General features: G+C 37.7%; 1 protein-coding gene across 1 annotated transcript; it reads left to right on the top strand.

Moving 5' to 3' along the window:
* The first annotated feature begins 2,737 nt into the window (after nt 1-2,737).
* On the top strand, nt 2,738-21,637 carry LOC113590749 (NACHT, LRR and PYD domains-containing protein 12-like). Its single transcript, XM_027031047.2, has 14 exons — nt 2,738-2,844; nt 5,674-5,786; nt 5,928-6,041; nt 6,175-6,288; nt 7,013-7,126; nt 7,851-7,964; nt 9,095-11,008; nt 11,597-11,770; nt 13,488-13,661; nt 13,851-14,024; nt 16,093-16,266; nt 18,780-18,953; nt 20,299-20,345; nt 20,457-21,637. Exons 2-14 carry the CDS (start codon nt 5,719-5,721, stop codon nt 20,999-21,001), a joined length of 3,900 nt encoding a protein of 1,299 aa, XP_026886848.2. The 5' UTR covers nt 2,738-2,844; nt 5,674-5,718; the 3' UTR covers nt 21,002-21,637.
* The last annotated feature ends 1,751 nt before the right edge of the window (nt 21,638-23,388 follow it).

The raw sequence follows: 23,388 nt of genomic DNA, 5'->3' as shown, positions 1-23,388 counted from the left end.
AGACAATTGGCCCGTGTTCCACTACGCGCACATTTAAAAACTTAAGCCAATACGCCTACTTTTGAGGCGGGCTCACGGCAACACATTTTTAGCCGTGCGCCTTAGTTGCCTGCAGTGCACACACACACACACACACACACACACACACACACACACACACACACACATATATACATACATGTGTATATGTGTGTGTGTGTGTGTGTGTGTGTGTGTGTGTGTGTACACTGCAGGCAACTAAAGACTGAAGTCTTTAGAGAACAGTGTCAAGCTGACCAAAATAAATAATTGCTGGTGGTTTTGGAAATACCAGTCACAGTAGCAGCAATCCTAAGGGTGTCTTAATAGGGCATGAAAGGTGAGTGATGCACAGCACTGGAAGAGAGTACCTGTGGTCTTTATATAGGAAATAAACAAAGGAAGCAGACAAGGCAGTGTCACGGTATGCTCCCTTCTCACTGGTCTCACACTGTCTCTTGGAAATACCCACTCCATTTAGTGTACCTCAGTCTGAGAATGAAGAGGAAATAAGATACAATATGCCTCTTCTACATATACATATACAAGACACATTTTTTGATAACATGAGAATTAGCCTATTCTTGTATTCACCTCTCAAGTAGCCACCTTGGAAAATCTAAGACATCTGCTAATTTAAAAACTCTCCCCTTTCAAAGAGTGTCAACTTTCTACATAAACTTGACTTATCAGACTTTCACTGGCCACATGTTACTATACTAGGTAGATCTGAACTAGCAGATAGTGATTTCATTTGGAGACACTTTGTTCAGTGGAAAGCCTCTAATGAAACTACTGTGTATCATGACAATCAAGAGTGCTCCCTGCCATCTCCAGGTGTGAGTAGGTCTGTGTAGCATGTAGATCATGGCCTTCTTAACCCCCACATGCAGCTGGTGGTCCAATGAAGGTGGTCCAGTGCAGCACCCACATGTGTGACATAGCATAAATCTCTTCAGTGAATTTGTGCAGTGTGATGTCAATGCTACAGGTCTGAAATCAATGAGGTCCTTTGGGTGTTTGGTCTTTAGCACTGGGACTAAGCAATATGTCTTCCATAGCACTGTGACACTCAACTGTTCTGAGCCTGCTCATTGTAGGACAGTTTATAGCAAGGCATTCCTTCCACACCTCTCCATTTTCCTCCAGTTGTCCTCCTTACTCTCTCCAATTGTCACATTCATTTCATTCTGAATACTCTTCATACTATCCCTTTCCCCAGCCCTAAAGGCCCTCTTACTGTCCAGCAGGGCCTTTGGGTCACCAGTGATCCAACATTTGTTGTTAGCAAAATGATAGACAGCCTTAGATGGCACTGTATTGTCCACACAGTCCGTTATACAGTCTGTCAGAGTATCAATGCCATCAGCAAGGGGTGTGCAGACAGTGATCCATTGTTTTTTCAAAGAAGTCCTTCAGGACATCCATAGCCTCAGCAGACCACTTCCTGGCTGACTTGGTTACCATAGGTTGCCTCAGTACAAAAGGTTTGCACAGAAGCCTCAAGTGAACCATGTAATGGTCTTTATTTCCTAGTGTCTCTATGCCTCAATGACAATGGCATATAGCAAGTCCAGTGTCCTGTTTTCCCTGTAGGTGCAAATGCCAATTAAATGTTGGCAAAATGCAGGAGAGACTGGCATGATTAAAGTCCCCAGAAATTATAAATAGGTGGTTCCAAACTTGCATTCCATCAGAGAAACTGGTAACCAAAATCATGATATATGTAATATGTATATGAATTCACCTAAAGGTAATATAACTTTAATTTGAATTTCTGAAGAAATGGCACAGTAACATCTGGCCAGATTTGCAACCTTGATAGCCAAGGGTTACCACTGTTGAGTGGCAGTGGAATTATTTCGGCATTATGGGAATATTCTGAGAAATCACTAACTATACTGTCTCATGAACAATATTAGGAATTTAAAATACTTATGAAAAATGGTACAGTGGAATCTGTCCAAATTTACACTGGTGTTAGCCTAGAGCCCATACTATTATGTGATAATGAAATTGCTTTGGCATCATGAGAACCTTTTGAGAAAAATAAGCCTACATGAAATGATTATATTAATTCACACAAACGTGTATGACTTGAATTTGGATTTAAAGCACCAGTTTAAATCGCTGATGATTTGACTGTGAATCGCTAAAGCGCGGATATCTTGACTGCGATTACGGACTGAGAGTAATTTACGATAAATCTTACTTGCTAGATAGCTAGCTATTTATTAAATTAGAGAACGTTAGATAGCTATCTAGTAACTTTGCTCCGAGCATCTAACGGTAACTATTTCTATGTATCAGATGAAGGATTTATTATCACATTACATTGCCCCTGTCTATTTTTTGCCGTCTTCCGTCCATTTATTTTCTTCGGCCTTTTTGACATTTCGGCTGGCGGCTGCTGTATTGTTAGCTAATCACATTGTCGCTCATTCACTCACTCGTGTGGCCCCCTCCCCCTTCCCGGCAGATAGGTCTAACTAGAGCGTGAGCAGGGGGTAGTATATGTGCGGGGGATGCCGCAAAGCGCACGGAAATATTAGGACTTATATTATCACTATGAAGTTATAGTGTTGTGGGCTTGTTTGTAATATGTAGAAATAATAGTATACATAGTCTCAGTAAAAATAGTATAAGTTAGATTTTCTTCCCCCTTCAATTGGTACGCTCGGGCGCGCCTAACATTCGCCTATAACGCCTGGGACACGAGCCGAATCTACAGTACTCAGGGGTTTTACAGAAAACCACAAAAGTGAAAGTCACTTTTAAACTGCCATTACTCTAAAAGCAGAGACAAATGTTCTTGATTTTCGAAAGGTAGGGTGATTATATGTGTAATATTATATTAGACGGTGTTTATAGATAAATTCAGTCGAAGACATCATTTCTAAGTTAAGCTACCGAAGAGCACGAAATGTTGAAGCTAACATCGCTGTCGTTTTACTGATAGACTACGTAAATGTTGCACAGTTTCTTGTGAATACAGGCTTAAAAATACAGGAAACCTGTATTTGTGAACCACAGTTCATCCTAATTGTTATTTCAGCGTGTAAATTACATACGTTATAGCTAGGTGCATTTCTAAGATTTGAAAACATCTGGAAGATGTAGAGGGGTTTGCAAAACATGATGTTTAGAAGGAGGTCCTTGCTCTGCTGTGCGTGTAAGCATGACGAGGATTCCGAGAAGTCAGACTTTAAAACTAAATATTAAACAAACAAGCAAACAAATGTTAAACGATTGATATGAGTGTATGTGTTGATTTAGTCTAGTGGTGTCATTTTAGCTTAATGTTTGTTTTTAGTTACTCTCCCCCCGTTTTTACCCGTAAGGTTAATCTTGCTTCCGGTTCTTGCCTTTTGAATTGGGGCGCTCAGGCGAGGGTTGCAATAACGAGGGTTATCCTCTAGCAGAAATGGTGTTTGGTTCAGTGTGTCTTGAAATGGGGTCCTTGCTGACGCTACAGTAAACATCAAAAGCAGGTTTTTAATTTTGAGATCACCATCAATCAATATCAAGTGTTGTTTAACGTTAGTTACACATATAGCGCTTTTCTCATACCCAAGGACATGTGGTATTGTGTGTGTGTGTGTGTGTGTGTGTGTGTGTGTGTGTGTATACCCAAAATATACAAACAGCAATAGAATATATTAAATATGCACAAAATATACAAACAGTATATACTAATTAATAATCAGTATATACTAAGTATACACCAAATATAGAAGCTGGAGACTCCTAAAGGAGGAACATTCTGCTATTCAAAGGTATTAGACCAGGAAAATCGTAGAGAACAACTGTATACTGTACATGAGAGTGATGGTGACTTTGTGGAAATGTCCAAATTAGTGATATGGAACAATATAGTGCTACTAATAAAGTACCACAGTGAACTGATATAGGGGTGGGCTCACAGCTTCAGCTTGTTTAGAAGCCTAATGGCCTGAGCCAATCGCACACAACATACCCTCAGGTTGAGGGTAGAAACTATTCATCAGCCGGTTTATTCTGGCTTGTATGTTGCAGCTGCTCCTGCCAGGTGGCAGCACGATGAGCAGGCTGTGTGCTGGATAATTACTGTCAGGCAGTATCTTTTTGATTTCCTTCAAGCAGCAGGAATGACAGATATCCTGTAAGGCTGTAAATTTATTATCTCTGATGGATTCTGCTGGAGGGCCTTGCAGTCGCTGGTGGTGCAGCTGCAGTACCAGACAGTGATGCAGCCTGTGAGGATGCTGTTTATTGTGCATCTATAGACATTGGGGAGGATGGCAGGAGACAGACCAAACTTCCTGAGCCTTTGTAGGAAGAACAGGCACGGATGGGCAGAGTGTTGGTGTGGAGGGACCAGATATACGTCAGTGAAGTGTACATTGAGAAATTTAACAGTGTTCATTCTTTCCACTTTGGCTCCATTGATGTATAGGGGAGAGTGACCTCCCTTCTGTAGCTTCCTGTGGTAAACAATCATCTCCTTTGTTTTACTAATGTTGAGATGGGGATTCCTGTCATAGCACCACTTTGATGGAGTGCTGACCTCGTATCTGTAGACTCGTCTCCATCTGCGGTGAGGTCTAGGAAGGTTGTGTCATCAGCAAACTTGAAGATGATGTTTGATGTGTTTCCTATGTGATCTTATACCTATTTTTGAGTACTCAGTCCTTTAGATAACAACATATACAGTTATAATATGCTTTTCACAAGCTTGCAATTTGTCACCATAGAACAGTGTAGCTATACTACGTAGTATATAAAAATTAACAAACTCAAGCACCTGTATTGTAAAGGGACATTTCTCATATTGAATGTTCTGTTAGTGTTAAAATAATCTGCATTTATAGTCAACTCATCCACCTTTGTTCATCAGATATCTAGTACAACCAAAATGTCACCATATTAGCAGGCTATTTGTGGTAGGTTTATCTAAGATGAGCTGAGAATGAGAAACGGCTCACAAAACCTTTGGGCGAGCAAGACAATGGACTGCCAGCTTTGAGATCTCTATGACAGCTTTAAGGAAAGCCACACCTTAACTGGTGTAAATAATTACACTGCATCACCACTTTAGGCCTATGGGTAATGAAAATATGTACCTAAAAATGCAGAAAAGGGTTTGCATTAAATGGTGATGTACAGTAAAAAAAAATGAATTAAAAGGCATCCTTATTATTAGACAAATGGGAACGCACCCATAAAAAAAAAAAAAGAAACACTAGTTTCTCAAAAGATACATCATGAATAATCAATTCAGGTTTGTTTGAGTTGTTTTTGAAGACAAAAAATAGCATTTAGAGCCAAGTTGGTAGCAGTTTCAGCCGTATTAACCAGACTCTTTTCAACTGAACAAGATATTGTATTATCTTTCATTGCTTCTAGAAAATACATCTGTTCAGAGCTTTCTGTAGTGCAATGCACTGTACAGTGTGCAATCCTGAATAACAATGTGAGCCACAAGCAGTAAACATGGCAGCATTGTTTGCAGTAGAACAGTGTCATTGATGTGAATGTATAACAGTAGAAGTTGTGGTGGTGCTGGAAAATGCAGAGCTTGATTCTTGTTTCTGTTTCACTTTCTCATGTTGCAGTGACATTAAGATCATTAAAATCAATATTTCAGTAACCTGTTGCTCCTTTATGAATGAACAGCTGAGAGGAAGCAGAGCACCCACTGCAGTGTCTAGCTGTGTATCTATGAAGCGCAACTACTCTAAAATGGAGTGTCATAACTTCAGAACTGAAGAAGGAACCTCTGACACAATGTGAGCAGCTTTCCATCAGTACACATAATGAGAAACTGCATTTTGGAATACTTATCGCTTGTGCTCAGGTTACAGAAGTAACCATATTAAACAAATTCATTACTCAGTACTTTTCTTTTAACATGGATGGACTGTTTTTAGAGCAAAGAGAGCAACATCTCCAGCGCTCAGTGGTGTGTGTGTGAAGAGTGACCAATCTCCTCATACAGTAGAGCCTGTAAACCTCAGCAATGGAAGAGGAACCTCTGACCCACGGTACATCAGCATTGCTTAGGAAACTGCTGTTTGTCAATGAAGGATCTAAAATGTATTCCTAAAATATTGCATATTGTTGTGTATTGCATTTTAAATACTGGAACAGCCTTTTAATCCTGTTTAATATTATCAGGACTGAATGCCAGAGAACAGCATCTCCAGCACCGAGCAGTGTGTCATGTAAGAGTGACTGGTCCATCACTGAGCCCATCACCTTCAGCAGTACAGGAGCACACAATGTGTCACGGTACTTCACTTTTCTCAATAAACAGCCCTTAGAATGATTTAAAATATGTTCTTACACTCATATAATCAGAGATCATTTCAACCTATAGTCAATAGTTGTGGTGCAATTTTAACACATTTAAAGAGCTTCATACAGAGAGACAGAGGAGAACAGAGCACATAGTGTACCATATTTCTTTAATGTTTACATTCTTTAAACTCCTTACATCTTTTGGTTACATCACTCAATTTAATTATTCAAGTTTATAGTTTAATTTGTATTTAACTTTTATATTTTTGCTCCTGTGGCTCACCTGCTTGTAGAACCAGTATAATCGGTTTAATTGCCAGGGAGCACAAGTACTGTCATACTAATAAATACGTTAGCCTTTCTATATGAATTTGTGCCAAATGTAGTTTGTGCTCAGACCACACAAGGCATAGTAAACAAATTCATTATTAAGTACTTTGCTTTTAACATGGATGAAATGTTTTCAGAGCAAAGAGAGCAACATCTCCAGCACTCAGTGGTGTGTGTGTAAAGAGTGATCAGTCTCTTCATACAGTAGAGACTATAAACCTCAGCAATGGAAGAGGAACCTCTGACCCACAGTCAATATTTGTGGTGCAATTTTAACAATGTTTGTCAATGAAGGATCTAAAATGTATTCCTAAAATATTGCATATTGTTGTGTATTGCATTTTAAATACTGGAACAGCCTTTTAATCCTGTTTAATATTATCAGGACTGAATGCCAGAGAACAGCATCTCCAGCACCGAGCAATGTGTCATGTAAGAGTGACTGGTCCATCACTGAGCCCATCACCTTCAGCAGTACAGGAGCACACAATGTGTCACGGTACTTCACTTTTCTCAATAAACAGCCCTTAGAATGATTTAAAATATGTTCTTACACTCATATAATCAGAGATCATTTCAACCTATAGTCAATAGTTGTGGTGCAATTTTAACACATTTAAAGAGCTTCATACAGAGAGACAGAGGAGAACAGAGCACATAGTGTACCATATTTCTTTAATGTTTACATTCTTTAAACTCCTTACATCTTTTGGTTACATCACTCAATTTAATTATTCAAGTTTATAGTTTAATTTGTATTTAACTTTTATATTTTTGCTCCTGTGGCTCACCTGCTTGTAGAACCAGTATAATCGGTTTAATTGCCAGGGAGCACAAGTACTGTCATACTAATAAATACGTTAGCCTTTCTATATGAATTTGTGCCAAATGTAGTTTGTGCTCAGACCACACAAGGCATAGTAAACAAATTCATTATTAAGTACTTTGCTTTTAACATGGATGAAATGTTTTCAGAGCAAAGAGAGCAACATCTCCAGCACTCAGTGGTGTGTGTGTAAAGAGTGATCAGTCTCTTCATACAGTAGAGACTGTAAACCTCAGCAATGGAAGAGGAACCTCTGACCCACAGTCAATATTTGTGGTGCAATTTTAACAATGTTTGTCAATGAAGGATCTAAAATGTATTCCTAAAATATTGCATATTGTTGTGTATTGCATTTTAAATACTGGAACAGCCTTTTAATCCTGTTTAATATTATCAGGACTGAACGCCAGAGAACAGCATCTCCAGTACCGAGCAATGTGTCATGTAAGAGTGACTGGTCCATCACTGAGCCTATCACCTTCAGCAGTACAGGAGCACACAATGTGTCATGGTACTTTTACGTTTCTCAATAAACAGTCCTTAGAATGATCCAAAATGTGTTCTTACACTCATATAATCAGAGATCATTTCAACCTATAGACAATAGTTGTGGTGCACTTGTAACACATTTAAAGAGTGTCATACAGAGAGTCTGAGGAGAACAGACCATATAGTGTACCATATGTCTTTAATGTTTAAATACTTTAAACTCCTTTTACTTCTTCCTAGCATCTTTTGGCTCAATTATTTAAATTCATATTGAGCTTTTTTTTTTTTTTTTTTTTTAGCTCACCTGAAAAGGTGCTTGCAACACCAATATAATGGATTCAATTTCCAGGGAGCACATGTACTGTCATGCTGAGAAATATGAAAGCAGCTCTATAAATTAATTTCTGCCAAATGTAGATTAATATTTTTCAATTCTTCAAACCAATTTTACTTATTCCTTGCTTCTTCTGGGACTAATTCATTTTCACACCCTCTACCCTCCTAAGTCCAGATCTCTCAAGATATGCGGACACTACACCGAACTGGATCATAAATTTCACAACAAATCTTTACTTCCAAACAGGCAGTAACAAATGAATACTGACAGCAGCCTCTTAAGTGTGTTTAGTAATGTATCTTTTTTTAAACAGGGCATATGTAAAACAGCTGTTCTGCATGGTTATTCATCAGTATTGCTTAATATTATGCTAATAGATGGCAGTTTTCTATATGCTTCTGGATGAATTGAACTGCTCTTTAGAATGGTTAAACTATTAAAACTGCCTAGGGTCACATTGTAATCTTAGTTGTATGGAGTCCTTTCTGAGTAATTTGTCAGTACATCTGAGAAAAAGTCTGATAATATCAGATAATAACAGCTTTGTCTTGATTCCACTGCCGCTGTTACTGGATTGTAGCCTTATCAGCTGTATGCTTCTAGCCTCCATCATTAGCAAATAAAACAACAGTAAAGAGTCATTAAGCACCTATATTGCCCAGTTCACTAGAAAGTGTTCCCTGCCATAGAAAGTAACTCCCAACCACTTACACAATAAGATAATTAGATTTTCCTTCACACACAATGACCCCAGGTGGACATTTTTTCATGGTCCTGGGTGTTAAGTTTGTCTTTCTGTGTTTGACCCCCATCAGGCAACACTCCACAGAAGCAACCCTGCACACACACGCACTGGTGGAGGACATGGGAGACCTGCAGCAGGACTCTTACACACCTGTGGATGGTGTCCTGCGCAGAGTCTTAGAGACACACAAAACCAGCATGAAGAACAAGTACGAGAGCTTATTTGAGGGAGGCAGAATACAAGAGAGTAAGACCCTCCTGAACAGGATTTACACACAGCTCTACATCATAGAGGGAGAGAGTGAAGGGGTGAATGAAGAACATGAGGTTTTACAGATGGAAAAAACACCCAGGAAACATCCATTCAAAGACACTCAAATCAATTGCAATGACATCTTTGAACCCTTGTGTCAGCTAGGATTTGAAGCACATATAAAAGTTGAAAACCAAAATCTCAAAAGTGTGCTAACTAAAGGTATTGCTGGCATTGGAAAAACTGTCTCTGTGCAGAAGTTCATCTTGGACTGGGCTGAGGGGAAAGCAAATCAAGATATAGATTTCATGTTTGTGCTCCCATTCCGAGAGCTGAACTTGATTAAAAATGTAAAGTACAGTTTTAATAAACTTCTGTGCAACTTTTATCCTGAGCTCAAACATTTGGACTTAAAGATATTTTGTGTGCGCAAAGTTGTGTTCATCTTTGATGGCCTGGATGAAAGCAAAATTTCTCTAAATTTTTCAGGGTGTGAGAAAATATCAGACATAACCATGACATCATCAGTAAGTGTATTAATAGCAAACCTTATCAAAGGAGAGCTGCTTCCCTCTGCTCTCATCTGGATAACCTCCCGACCAGCAGCAGCCAATCAAATCCCCCTTCAGTACATCAACCGTGTGACAGAAATTCAGGGATTCGATGACCCACAGAAGGAGGAGTACTTCAGGAAGAGAATCAGTGATCAAGACCAAGCTAAGAAAATCATCTCACACATTAGGACAGCAAGGAGCCTTCATATCATGTGCCACATACCTGTCTTCTGTTGGATCTCAGCTACTGTGCTTCAGCAAATCATGAAACAAGCTAATCAAACAGAAATCCCTAAAACTCTGACTGAGATGTACACACACTTCCTGCACACACAGACAAATATGACAAATGAAAAGTATAATGAGAAAAAAGAAAGCGATCCACAAAAATTACTGGAATACAATAAAATGGTTATTCTGAAATTAGCAGAACTGGCTTTCAAAGGGTTGATTAAGGGCAACGTGATGTTCTATGAAGAAGACCTGATTGAGTGTGGCATTGATGTCACTGAGCCCTCTGTGTTTTTTGGCGTTTGCACTGAGATCTTTAGGGGGGAATCTGTACTTTACCAGAAGAAGGTCTACTGCTTTGTGCATCTTAGCTTTCAGGAGTTCCTCGCTGCTTTTTATGTGTTGCACTGCTATGTGAGCAAAAACATGGAGGAACTGCAGAGTCTTAAACCACAGTACAGTGACTGGTCTGTGACAGTGCCACTGGAGGAGCTGTTGAAGGGAGCAGTGAATAAAGCTTTATTGAGTCAGAATGGACACCTGGACCTTTTTCTCCGGTTCCTGCTTGGCATTTCACTGGAGTCCAATCAGAAACTGCTACAAGGTCTACTGGATCACACAGAGAGCAGCTCAAATAGCATCAACGAAACAGTCCACTATATCAAACAACAAATACAAAACAAAGACCTGTCTACTGACAGAGCAATCGGTCTGTTCCTCTGTCTAATTGAAATGAATGACCACTCCCTCTCTACAGATATTCAGGAATATCTAAAATCAGAGAAACACTCCAAAAATAAGCTCTCTGCTGGACAGTGTTCAGCATTGGCTTGCGTGCTTCTGATTTCAAAGGACGTGATGGATGAGTTAGACCTTAAAATATACAATACAACAGAACAGGGTTATAGGAGACTGATCCCAGCTGTAACCAACAGCAGAAAGGCTTTGTAAGTGTTATATCTAAATTAACATAATTCATGCATTTAATATAATGTATTTAATTACTACATTTAAATGAAGGACCCCTGTCCAAAATGTTCTGTTTCTCTGGAAACTCTGTGTACTTTACTACAATTTTGAATGTCTCTACATTTCTTACTACAGTTTCTCACCTATTGTATATGTAGGTGTATGTGTGTGTGTGTATGTGTGTGTATGTATATGTCTATCTATCTATCTATGTGTATATATATATATATATATATATATATATATATATATAGAGAGAGAGAGATAGAGATATAGATATATATATATATATATATATAGATAGATATATATATATATAGATAGATAGATAGATAGATAATCTAAAACCAGTGAAATGATGCATTACTGCTGAACATGTATAAAGAAAACAAAGCAGTTTTACTCAAGATAGGGCCCAGTGTATTTAAATTATTTAAAGTATATTTGAAGATGACTGACTGTTTTGAGTGAATTAATTAAAATTTCCCCATCAGTTTGATCAAACCATTTCTATTCCATACACCTTCTTTTAATTACTGTGTACTTTACTTTCTTTGCTTTTGCAGACTAGCTGGCTGTAATCTCTCCACACACTCCAGTGACACTCTCTGCTCTGCTTTGAAATCACCAAAGTCCTACCTGACAGAATTGGATGTGTCTAACAACAATCTGCAAGATTCAGGAGTGAAACTGCTCTCTGCTGGACTAAAGAGTTCTCAGTGTAAATTGGAGAGACTTAGGTAAACCTGTGAAGGCAGAGGATACAGATTTTAGGAGGGCAATTTTTCATCATTGCAAAATATAGGACCTCTTTATTACTGCTTTCATTATGCCCTTCAAGACATGGAAGAGGGCACTGTGTATTCAGTTGAAATATGTTCTTTGCTGATTTGCATTATCAGTTTTGTTTAAGCTGGAAGAAAGTAAAGGGTCATATAAACTACAAACAAAACTGCATGGAAAAAAAACAAAACATGACAGCTACATAAAAAAACATGACAGCCCTTCATAACAACAGACAAACAAACTTAAATTTATATTAATATATACATATTGTAACATGACGAGGCAAACAGGATGCGGGGAAGAGGCACCATTCAGACAGACATTTATTCCATACACACAAGCGATACATATCACACAGCACACTTGCTATGCAAATTTAAAACACCAACAACATGTGCTACAACAGAGGAGACATATATACACACAAAACGATTACACATAATACAGAATAGGTGGATGATATGAGAGGGCGTGGCAACACAGACGAACACACACACACGAAGACGTTTGAGGAGGGGACGGGGCCGTAACATGACACATATAAATGCTTATTCCAACCCAACTGGTGTCAACGGTCAGAAAACCTGCTTTTGTCCATTTTGATGTCAAGTTGATATAACTAACATTTGACAGATTTTTGGTGACATTAGTATGCATCATCAACTGGTTGGGGAGAAATTACAACTAGCATTGTATCTTAGTGTTTTTTTGGTTTGTCAGGGTGACATAATGCTGATATAGCTTGCCAACTGAGGCTGCTGATAGAATTGAACAAAAGTGAGAACTTTAAGAAGATGCTCTGTTCATCACATCAAAGTTGACAAAAACAGCTTTTCTGAGAGCTGATGTTTGTTAGAATAAGCATTTAAAAATGTTTATGTATGTTTAAGTCAGTTCTCCAATGGGCGGCCCGACTAGAAACCAGTCCATGATTTATTACATTATGTTTTTTCCAAGTAGTCATTACAGTTTAGATGTGGGAGAAAGCACCTTTGCGTATAGATGGCTAACTAAAAGCTTAACTAAATAGGTAAATAAGAACAGGAAATTTGAAATACAAAATTGGAAATTTGGGCAAAGGTTATGTTAAACATTTTTATTCTGCATATTTTATTATAGCAGTTTTCTTGCTGATATAGAGTATTTTCATTCATTCGAAATCATCTCATTCTCGTAAAGTTCTCTGGTCATATGTAAAATAGTTTTACAGCTTCCTGTACATTTTTTTAACTCTATGAAGTAGCCTAATTATAAGTTGCATAATTACATTAGAATGCATTTATATGCATTAAAATTTAATTAAGATATTAACTTTTGAGTGGAGATTCCAAACTTTTGCACAGTAATATGCAGTAATGTAATGTACACTATATAGTACTACAGAATATTAGAGGAAAATTAAAGATGCACAAAGTTACACAGATTAGGGTAAAGGAAAAAAAATCAGTTTAAGTAATAATACTGGAATGCAATAATTGTGTTTGCAATAAGTATGAGATCACATTCTAGTAAAAGGAAAAAAAAACATGGAATATTATGTATCATATTGCCTGTACAAATAGTATTTGGTTTGAATGATAATTTCCTCATCACCTGACCAAATCATTTCAGGATGATTCCACAATCTGTGATTAATTTGCATTCTGTACTGTATTTACTTATTCTTTGCAGACTTACTGGCTGTAATCTCACTGAAGAGTCTTGCAAATATCTCTCATCAGCTCTACAAACAGAACATTCCTCCCTCAAAGAGCTTGACATTAGTAATAATGGTCTCCAGGATTCAGGAGTGGAGTACCTCATTTCTGGACTGAGGAGTTTACACTGTAAACTGGAGATACTCAGGTGATCATTCTGTGAATTCATTGTAGAAAAAAAAAATCTGTTAAAGCACATAGGACTAGTTGATAAAGGTCATTGTAACGTTACTTTAAATATTTACAGAAGCCAAATATTTAAGTATTTTTTTGAAACATTGTAAACAATGGCTATGAACATGATATAAATACTTGCTATTTGCTCCTTCCTTTACAGATTAGCTAGCTGTAATCTTGGAAGAAAGACTTGTGAAAATATTGGAGCGGTTTTACAGCTGGCAGTCTCTCACCTGCAAGAACTTAATCTGAATAACAACAACCTCCAAGACTCAGGAGTGGAACTGCTCTCTTGTGGACTGAAGAATCCACTCTGTCAAATGAAGATACTCAGGTAATTTCTGTTAATTCATTTAAAAATGGTAAATGTTAATGAAGAAGCAAAATGATAGTTGTCTGTCACCAGCTGGTCAGAAAATGTAATAAAGGGCCACAAGCTACCTTGGAGGAAAAAAAAGATCCCATCAACGTTCAGATTATTGTTCAGTTTTGTTTATTTAATTAATTCCACATAGACTATACATAACAGTCAAAAGACTCCATGTGTTGCCCTGTGATGGCTGTGGACTGCCACAGATTAGAGGCATAAGAGAAAATTTATCCTGTCAAGGATAATTCAAGGAAATTCAGTAATTTAAAAAATGTATTGGATTTAATTTTTTATTAAAATTGTAATTGTAAGGTTCTAATACTGTTTCTGAACTGTATATATAATGCTGGTGCCCAGTCAACAAAATATTAAATAACATTTCTAAAATTGCATTTGTTTTGAGGAAATGCTGTATTTGTGCTGTAATAATTACTGTTAGTCCTGTTTTTTGAAACATCATGAATAAAATACATAAAATGTGTGGTACTTGTGACTGGTCCAAATACAGGAGGTTTTATATAGCTGGTCAGGAGGTTCCATATAGCTGGTAGCAGGATCCAGGCAGTGTCTGAGGGTCAAGCAGAAGACTGGGTTTGGAAGCCAGGCAGACTTCGGTAACCAAGAATGCTAGCAGACAAAAATAAGGATCAGTACCCAACATGGCAATAGTTGCATTCAAAGAGAGTATGCAAGAGGGGAGATTAAATAGGAAGTCCTGAGCAGGTGAGGGAATAGGGATCAGGTTTTTCTCATTAGTATACAGGTGAACTGGAAAGTAGCAGTGAAAAGGCTTGTGTGTGACAATGCTGGAATAGGTAGAGTCAATGGAATCCATGACAGAGTTTTGCCTTTAACAAGATAACGTGGAGTTAGTTAAGCCATCATCCAGGGAGAGGCCTACAGTTCAAAGAAAGTAAATCTGACAAAGCCAGCTTTGGTAATCAAATCCAGTGAATTGGGAACAGCTAGTTTGTTTTGGTGCTTGTCGCTTTTACCTCATGTGTGCAGGCTTGTAAACCCAGCAGTGCAGCCTAACAGAGCCTCCTCTGCTCACTCGAACAGCCGGTTCCAACCTGCTCTAAGTCATCATAGCGTAAGGCATAAATCATCTCATTTGCACAATGGTTGGTGTTGGTAAGATCAATGTAATTCCCGTGTACCAGAATTGGAAAAAATAATCCCCTCATACCTTTAATTCTCCTACAGGTTGTATTAATTATTTTCCTATTCACTTTAATCATGTTTAGTTCACCACAAATTTTGTTTGGTTAAATTTTGTTTTGTTGTATTTACTGTTTTGTTATGGCTTTAATTTAATGCATTCAATACTTTTGATAATTGTGAAATTATATCCCTCATTTGTTTTTTGTTATATCAGCAATACTTCTGTAATACTGGATTTACCATGAATAACCAGAAAAACGAAGGCACTTGTTAGACATTAAGTAGATTGTGACTTTACTTATGCGTTATTGAGTTACACAACACAGAAAAACAATATGTGCCACAATTCAGTGTAATATGGTATGACTGAAGGGTCAGTGTATTGAACATCACATTTTTATTCAGTCTATTATCATTAATTAGGCAATAATCCTATTAGTTGTAAAGTTTGTGGTTTGTGGTTGGTCTTTCTGATTTTGGTAGATGATCAATGAATACATTAAAGATTTTGAGTCTGAATGAACATTAATTGATAAATCATTCAAATTAAGAGTTATTGTCCTGTAATAGTGTTTCCCAAATTAATCATTACAATTTTACAGTTATTGAGATGTTCATACTGCCAGATTGTCATGTGCATAGATGCATTTTTGAGTGACTAAGTCTTGAACACTGGGGACTCCATGTCTCCCTGAAATCAGCTGAGCCTACAGAATATTGGTTTTATTCAATGTGGAAATGAAATCTATGCAATTGATATATTTTAAGATCTGTGGTACTTACACTCCTTTGGCAGAGTAGATGAGATACAAATTTAATGTTATTCCAAATAATATCTATGTTAAATATATTTACTATTTCTTTTCAGACTAGCCATCTGTAATCTTGGGGAAAAGGCTTGTGAAATTCTGGGATCAGCTTTACAAGTGGCTCATTCTGTACTGAAGGAACTTGACCTGAGTAACAATGATGTGAAAGATTCAGGAGTGCTGCTGCTCTGTGCTGGACTGAAGAGTTCACACTGTAAACTTGAGATACTCAAGTAAGCTTTTTTTAAAATATATTCTTGAATATATTTGAATTGTAAATTTTAATTTGTGATATTCAGTGATAGTTTATGACTGTGTGTGTGTGTGTGTGTAAGCGAGAGAGAGAGAGACAGACAGACAGACAGACAGACAGACAGAGAGAGACATTCTGTTGTCTTGGGTCAAAAGTGGTACTGACCCATATTTTTTTGAAAGGTTTAGGATAGAAAAAAGATTGTTGCATTGTTTTATTGGATCAGAACAAACAGTTTCAGCTTTCATACTCTGTCAGGACTATTGCAGAATTTAAACTAAATAGATTTAAACCTCTGAATCATAAGTTATGTTATAGAATAAGCCTGGCTAAGCAACGATGCATGATTTATTTATTTTTTTTGTACACAAGATAGTGCATGTCTTTATCTTTCTTTTGTTTTCCTTCATCTTTCATGTATTCTCTATAACTTGTAATGAACAACTGTGTGTAGTCTAAAGTTGAATGAAAAGTATAATCTCTCTCTGATAGGCCAGGGAAAGTCAGACGCTCGCGGATATAAAATATGAGCTTTATTCGTACTCAAATCCAGGGTCAATACAAGAAGGACAAAATCAGGGATAATCCAAATCAGAAATGAAAAAGCAGTCTGTGTCAAAAACGAGAAGAACAATACAAAAACCAGGCAGATAAATCCAAAAGGGGCAGGCACAAATCAGAAACACAAAAACTAGAGTCGATACACAGGAAGGTAATCAAGGAATAAATGCATGGTATGCTCAGACTAACACTGGTAGCAATACTTCGCAACATAATGTAGCTTTAGACAGGCTTATATATGTATTCCTAAGTGAACACATTTGACTTCAATACTCTGGTGATGATCTAATTGAATGTTCATGGTTGGATGAGTTGTTGGCCAGGTGACGAACAGACTGCTGGGTAGTGTAGTTTATCAGGTGGCCGGGCGGTATGACGCTCGCTACATTGCCAGATCAATATCACTGTTTTCTCACTCTATAAAGATATCACAGGCATTAGATTTCAATAAATTTGAATTAAAAATTATATGAGATGACTACTACCAAGCCATTTCTCCCAGACTGGTTAAGAATTTATAGGTCATTCATTCTACTCAACTATTTCTCAATTTTCCAAAAATTTAAGAGAAAAGGTTTGAATGTTACTGCACAAAGTGGATGCACACACTTGAGGTTTGTATTAAATACATTAATTTACTTTGTAACTAAAGGAAATTAAGGTAAAAGATAAAGAACGTGTACATTTGTCCTTGAGTTTCCCAGGGAAAATATACAGATGTGTCACTGTCCACAGGGCAGTTTTATTAGAGTTAGAATTCACTGGAGGCAGAGGGGTCCACTTCTTCCAGTGTCCAGCCCACCAGAAATTTGAACAAGAACAAGTTAATGTATCTGTTTATGCATGTTTAGGCAAACTTACGCATGTATAAGGATGTCAGCCACAGAGTTAAGCAGGCTAGTTAAGCGATGGTTAAGGTACTTGACTAGTAATTGGAAGGTTGCCAGTTCAAGCCCCACCACTGCCAAGTTGCCACTGTTGGGCTCCCGAGCAATGCCCTTAACCCTCAATTTGCATTGAGTCGTAATTGTAAGGCGCTTTGGATAAAAGTGTCAGCTAAATGCCATGAAAATAAATGCTATAATGGTACACTGAACATAACACAATACAACATAAAAGCTATAGTGATATCCATGCCTAAGTAGTACACAGCATAAGTCAGGACAAAAGGGAGAACAATGAGTGAAAAACAATACAGTTTACACGAGGGTGTATGTATACATGCTAACAAGACTAATAAAAAGGGGCAGGTGAAACAAGCAATAGGCTAACAAGGGGGCTTGGCTACAAACAAGGGAAACAAGACCACATGGGGAACTGTCATAAGACAACAACAGTAGCCATACCACATGATCTAGTGGGTGGGGGAGCATGCCGTAACATCTGCAAACATTAAACAATGGAGTTGTGACGCTATACATCATAGATTATTAAGACATTATTTCATAAAAAAAGGCCACCGTAAAATTGGCACAGCTGTGCTGAGAGCCCTCCATCAGTAACATTCTTGCTAGACCTGATAGACCTGACTGAAAATGCACTGTTATCTTATAGCTACAGCTATGGAGCAAATTACCTAATAAATTCGGAAATTTGTGTATTCAAATTTTTATGAATCTGACGAGAAGTACATAGTTCTAAGAGTGAAGAATGAGAGTCTAGACGTTCGAACAAGATTTTGGGATATAAGGGGTATGTAATAGGTATTGTTTAATTGAGACTCTAGAGGTCTTTAGGTTGAAGTCTTATGACATTGTCACAGAGCTTAGAGTCAATTTGTTGATTTAGTTAAGGTTTTTGGATATACTGTTTTGTATCAAAGTATTAAGTAACATATGTCTTTATATATACAGCACATAATTGATGCTTGCTGCCTTGGGGTATTTACTCACTTTATCACTTCTCTCATCTCTTTTTCCCTACTTTCTGCAGATTATCAGGTTGTATGATTACAGAGGAAGGCTGTTCTTCTCTGGCTTCAGCTCTCAGTTCAAACCCATCTCACCTTAAAGAATTGGATCTGACCTACAACCACCCTGGAATCTCAGGAGTGAAACTGCTTTCTGCTATATTGGAGGATCTAAACTGTAATCTGGAGACACTTAAGTATGTAGAAATGTGCAGAACAGTATGTGTGGGTATCAGGTCTTTAAATGACAATACTAGGAGCAAACATGAGAGTGAGTGCAAATATTTGTAGTTAGACAACTTTTTGTGAGTGAAATACAAAATCATAATCATGTAACATATGCAAAAAAGGTGGAGAAAAAATATTTAAGTGAGGCTTTTGCCAGTGCCAATCATTCTCGCTATCCATGCTGTGTGTGTGTGTCTGTGTGTGTGTGTGTGTGTGTGTGTGTGTGTGTGTGTGTTCTACGGCAAATTTTCAAATGAAAAATGTCAAGGATCTAGAAATTATTGTGCATCACACAGACATGGGTCTGGAATCTAGCAATATTATGGAGCTGATACACAAAGGGTTTATGCATTTGTAGCTTTGGTTTAAATCTGTTCTTGGCTGTGTCTGCACTTAAATCACACTGAAGGTGGAAAATGTATTTGCATTGACATTGCTGTATATTTTGAATGCATAGAAAAATTCCAAATGACTTTTACATTTACAGCATTTAGCAAATGCTCTTATCCAGAGCAACTTGGAAAAAGTGCTTTGTCATTTACTCATAGAATAAATCCTTGCCAGTACAATAGGTTAGATTCCAGGATACCAGTGAACTAGAATACTGTAGAAATACAGGGATCAATGCTGATGCCTAAAAGTGCAAAATACATAAGTGCTATCTCAGACAACAATCTGTGTAATAAACAATAAGTACTAGAGTAAGTCAACATAGGAGCTGTCAACATCAGTGCAATGAACAATTCCCTACAATAAGAACTAGAGTTTTAGAGAGTCAACATAGGAGCAGGGTCAGTAGTCATTTAAATAATCCATAAATAGATGGGTCTTCAGTTTGTGTTTGAAGACTGCAAGGGACTCTGCTCTGCAGACAGCAAGCAGAAGTTTGTGCCATCTAGGAGCCAGGACAGAGAGTAGTCGCAATGCTTGTCTTCTATTAGATCTGAGACATGCTATTTCAAGCCAAGCTGTACCAGGGAGTTCTCGAAGGAAACTTTGAGGAAGCTCGGTTTTACTGGGGTTGAGCTTCAAGTAGTGGGCTGTCATCCATGACGCAATGTCAATCAAGCATGTTGAGATATACCTGGAGACCTGCGTGTCCGAGGGTGGGAAACAAAGAAATAATTGGGTGTCATCAGCATAGCAGTGCTAGGAGAAGCCATGAGAAGATATTATATCACCAAGAGAACGAATATACAAAGAGAAGAGAAGAGGGCGCCAACCCAAACTCACTTCCATGTATTTCTAACATTTTTGCCACAATTAAATGATAATTGGTTGATTTGATTTATTTTTTTTTTCTCTTCTTTTTAGGTTGGAGCATGCAGGGAAGATCAGGATTAAACCAGGCCTAGGAAAATGTAAGCACACACACACACACACACACACACACACACACACACACACACACACACACACACACACACACACACACAATTTGTGTTATATATGTTATCTCTTCTTCTGTTCAGATTACTGTGAGCTCACACTGGACCCAAACACAGTGCACACACGTCTTTGCCTACTTGATGGGAACAGAAAGGTGATATCAATGAAGGAGCTGGAGTCATATCCTGAGCATCCAGAGAGATTTGATGTCTATGAACAGGTTCTGTGCAGAGAGAGTCTGTCTGGACGTTGTTACTGGGAGGCTGAGTGGAGTGGCAGAACTGATATTATGGCAGTGACTTGTAAAGGAATCAGCAGGAAAGGAGGCAATAATGATTGTAGGTTTGGATTCAACGAAATATCCTGGTGTCTCAGCTGCTCTAATTACAGTTACTCTGCTTGGCACAATGATAAGAGAATTTCCATACCTGGCCCCCCTCCCAGCTCCAAAAGAGTAGGAATGTACCTGGACTGGCCGGCCGGCACTCTGTCCTTCTATAGTGTCTCCTCTGACACACGCACACTGACTCACATATACACGTTCCACTCCACATTCACCGAACCCCTTTATGCAGGGTTTTGGGTTTGGTTTCAGGAATCCTCAGTGTGCTTATGTCAGATAGAATAGCCTCCTTTATCCTAGAAGATTTAAGTCCTCAAAGAAACACTGACTCATCTTCCTATTACATTCAATGCTGTTGGTTAACACAAGGTTGCACATAACTAATGTCTTTTTTTTTTCTGAATGACTTCATCACGTCCCATGAATTTCACTCTTTATATTTATCAGGCAGAATGGTATTTATAGATGGAATAATAATTTTAATGAGCTATTAGTAATAGTGTTTTTTGCACCAACAAACATGATTAGTGAGTTCATTTTCCTGTCTCTTAATCTTGTACAGACCATTATTGGTAGAGTCATACTCAAGATCTCTACCATTTATTTTTTGTTTAATAATGTTTATAATTGACGATGCATGCTTTCCTCATTATATATCTCATTAAACATTATAAATGTTTAACATTTATGTACCCCTTCAAATCCTGCTAGAATACTAGAATACTGCTAGAATTCCTGGCTCCTGCAGTTGGATTGTAATCTTTCTTAGTCTGTTACAATAAAACATGCATCTGAAAAGTATGTTTTACTGTGGCCACAAATCCTCAGCTGAGCGCTGAGGAATTGCTTTATATTCTATTCTCATCAAACTTCCTCAGCTTTTTCTCCCCTTAAATTGCAATAAAGCAAGTTAAAAACTCAGTGAACTAAGTTTGTATCCTGATTTGGGGGCCACACTTTACTCGATTTTGTTTGTTGTATTTGTGTTTGCCTTGTAGTGTAACTCCTCGACTGTTGTGACACACTGTTTTATCAGGTGGACATGTATACAAAGGAATCTTACATGCCAAAGCTGGTGATAATTTAGGGTCACACAGCATTGGAGGTTTTCTTGAGCATGATGATTAAGCCCCATAATTTTTAATTTTTTAATGTTATTTGGGTGTCAAAAAGCCACTTTTTGTAACGACACACACCTGATAGTCATGAAACAATAAGAAACAACAACTGTTGGGTTGCTCTCCTCGTTTTCATTATGTTTTTTCCATTAGATGTTTGACTATGAGCTCTCTGACTTTGCAGTGGTCTTTCAACTATGACTGTTGGGTTGCTCTCAAAAAAGACCTGCCCCCTGCTTCTCCTCAACCAGCTTTACATTAAAAACGAAAAAAAAAAACAGAAAAAAAACTCATTTAGAACCACTGAGTTGATGCAGTAATATGGTATTTTGTCAACTCTGACCTCATTTACACTTCGTCATTTTGTACATCTTGACCATAAGAATAGACTTATTGTGAATATACAAATAAAAATGCAAGTGATAATTTACCCAAGAAGCATTTAAAATGGATTTAAGTCAGATCTCGCAAACCACTTCAGGGGGGTGGTCTAAAATGCACTTAAGGCCAGTTTTACATAAGTGTAATTATATCTGTCTCTCTGAGCTACAAACAAACAAAACAAACTTCCCCCCATATCACATCACACAATGTAACCATCCGGAAATTACCTCAGTGGACATGCCAAAGTTGCAAATTTTTGCTGAATTTGGAAAATGATATACATTATCCAAAATGTTATTTTTGAAGCCTTAATCAATTATTTATATTAAATACAATGAGAAAAGCAATATAGGAAATTGGTTGTCAGGTGGCATGAGCAAATTAAAATTTTTTCACACTAAATAGCAGTCACATTTCAATCTAACTAGAGATAAATTTGACCATATATTGCAATTGCATGTAATTATGATCTTATCATTATACAACCCAGATGCAGGATGCATAAAACTACAACATGTAAACGGGCTGTCTCAGGTGTCAGCAACATCAGAATATCTGTTCAACAGTGGTGACACTTTATCTGATGGCAATGACAAATTAAGCATCCATTTATGTTATATACCTTTTACCTTTCAGTCCCACAATTTTTATATATTTTGCTTGTTTTTGCTTATTGTTTCTTATTGTTTCATGACTATCAGGTGTGTGTCGTTACAAAAAGTGGCTTTTTGACACCCAAATAACATTAAAAAATTAAAAATTATGGGGCTTGATCATCATGCTCAAGAAAACCTCCAATGCTGTGTGACCCTAAATGATCACCAGCTATGGCATGTAAGATTCCTTTGTATACATGTCCACCTGATAAAACTATCCCCATCAAGACCCTAATGCATGACAAAAATACTTGAAATCTGTAACGGCCCGAGTGCCACAGGGCAAGGAGCAGGACGTTCAGACTCCCTCGACAGTGATAGACATTTATTGTGAAACACAGAAGACAAAGGTACTCACATAAAAGGTGTAAACGTAGTACATGCAACATCGTGAAACACAAAATGCTAACGATCAACGAAACATGCACATACACATCAACATCCAATGACTGACAACACAGCGCACACCAGCGTCAGTTTAAATGCACAGACAATATACACACTAAACCATCTG

This window comes from Electrophorus electricus, chromosome 16, assembly GCF_013358815.1.
Source record: "Electrophorus electricus isolate fEleEle1 chromosome 16, fEleEle1.pri, whole genome shotgun sequence".
Taxonomy (NCBI): Eukaryota; Metazoa; Chordata; class Actinopteri; order Gymnotiformes; family Gymnotidae; genus Electrophorus; species Electrophorus electricus.
Note: the sequence above shows the minus strand (reverse complement) of the source record. Positions and strands in the feature narration are given on the sequence as shown.

Bases quoted from the DNA above. Each gene is read 5' to 3' on its own strand.
- LOC113590749 (XM_027031047.2), top strand. From the start codon at position 5,719: ATGAAGCGCAACTACTCTAAAATGGAGTGTCATAACTTCAGAACTGAA. The intron at 6,042-6,174 runs GTACATCAGCAT...TAATATTATCAG, and splicing joins AGAGGAACCTCTGACCCACG to GACTGAATGCCAGAGAACAG. The intron at 11,009-11,596 runs GTAAGTGTTATA...TTGCTTTTGCAG, and splicing joins ACCAACAGCAGAAAGGCTTT to ACTAGCTGGCTGTAATCTCT.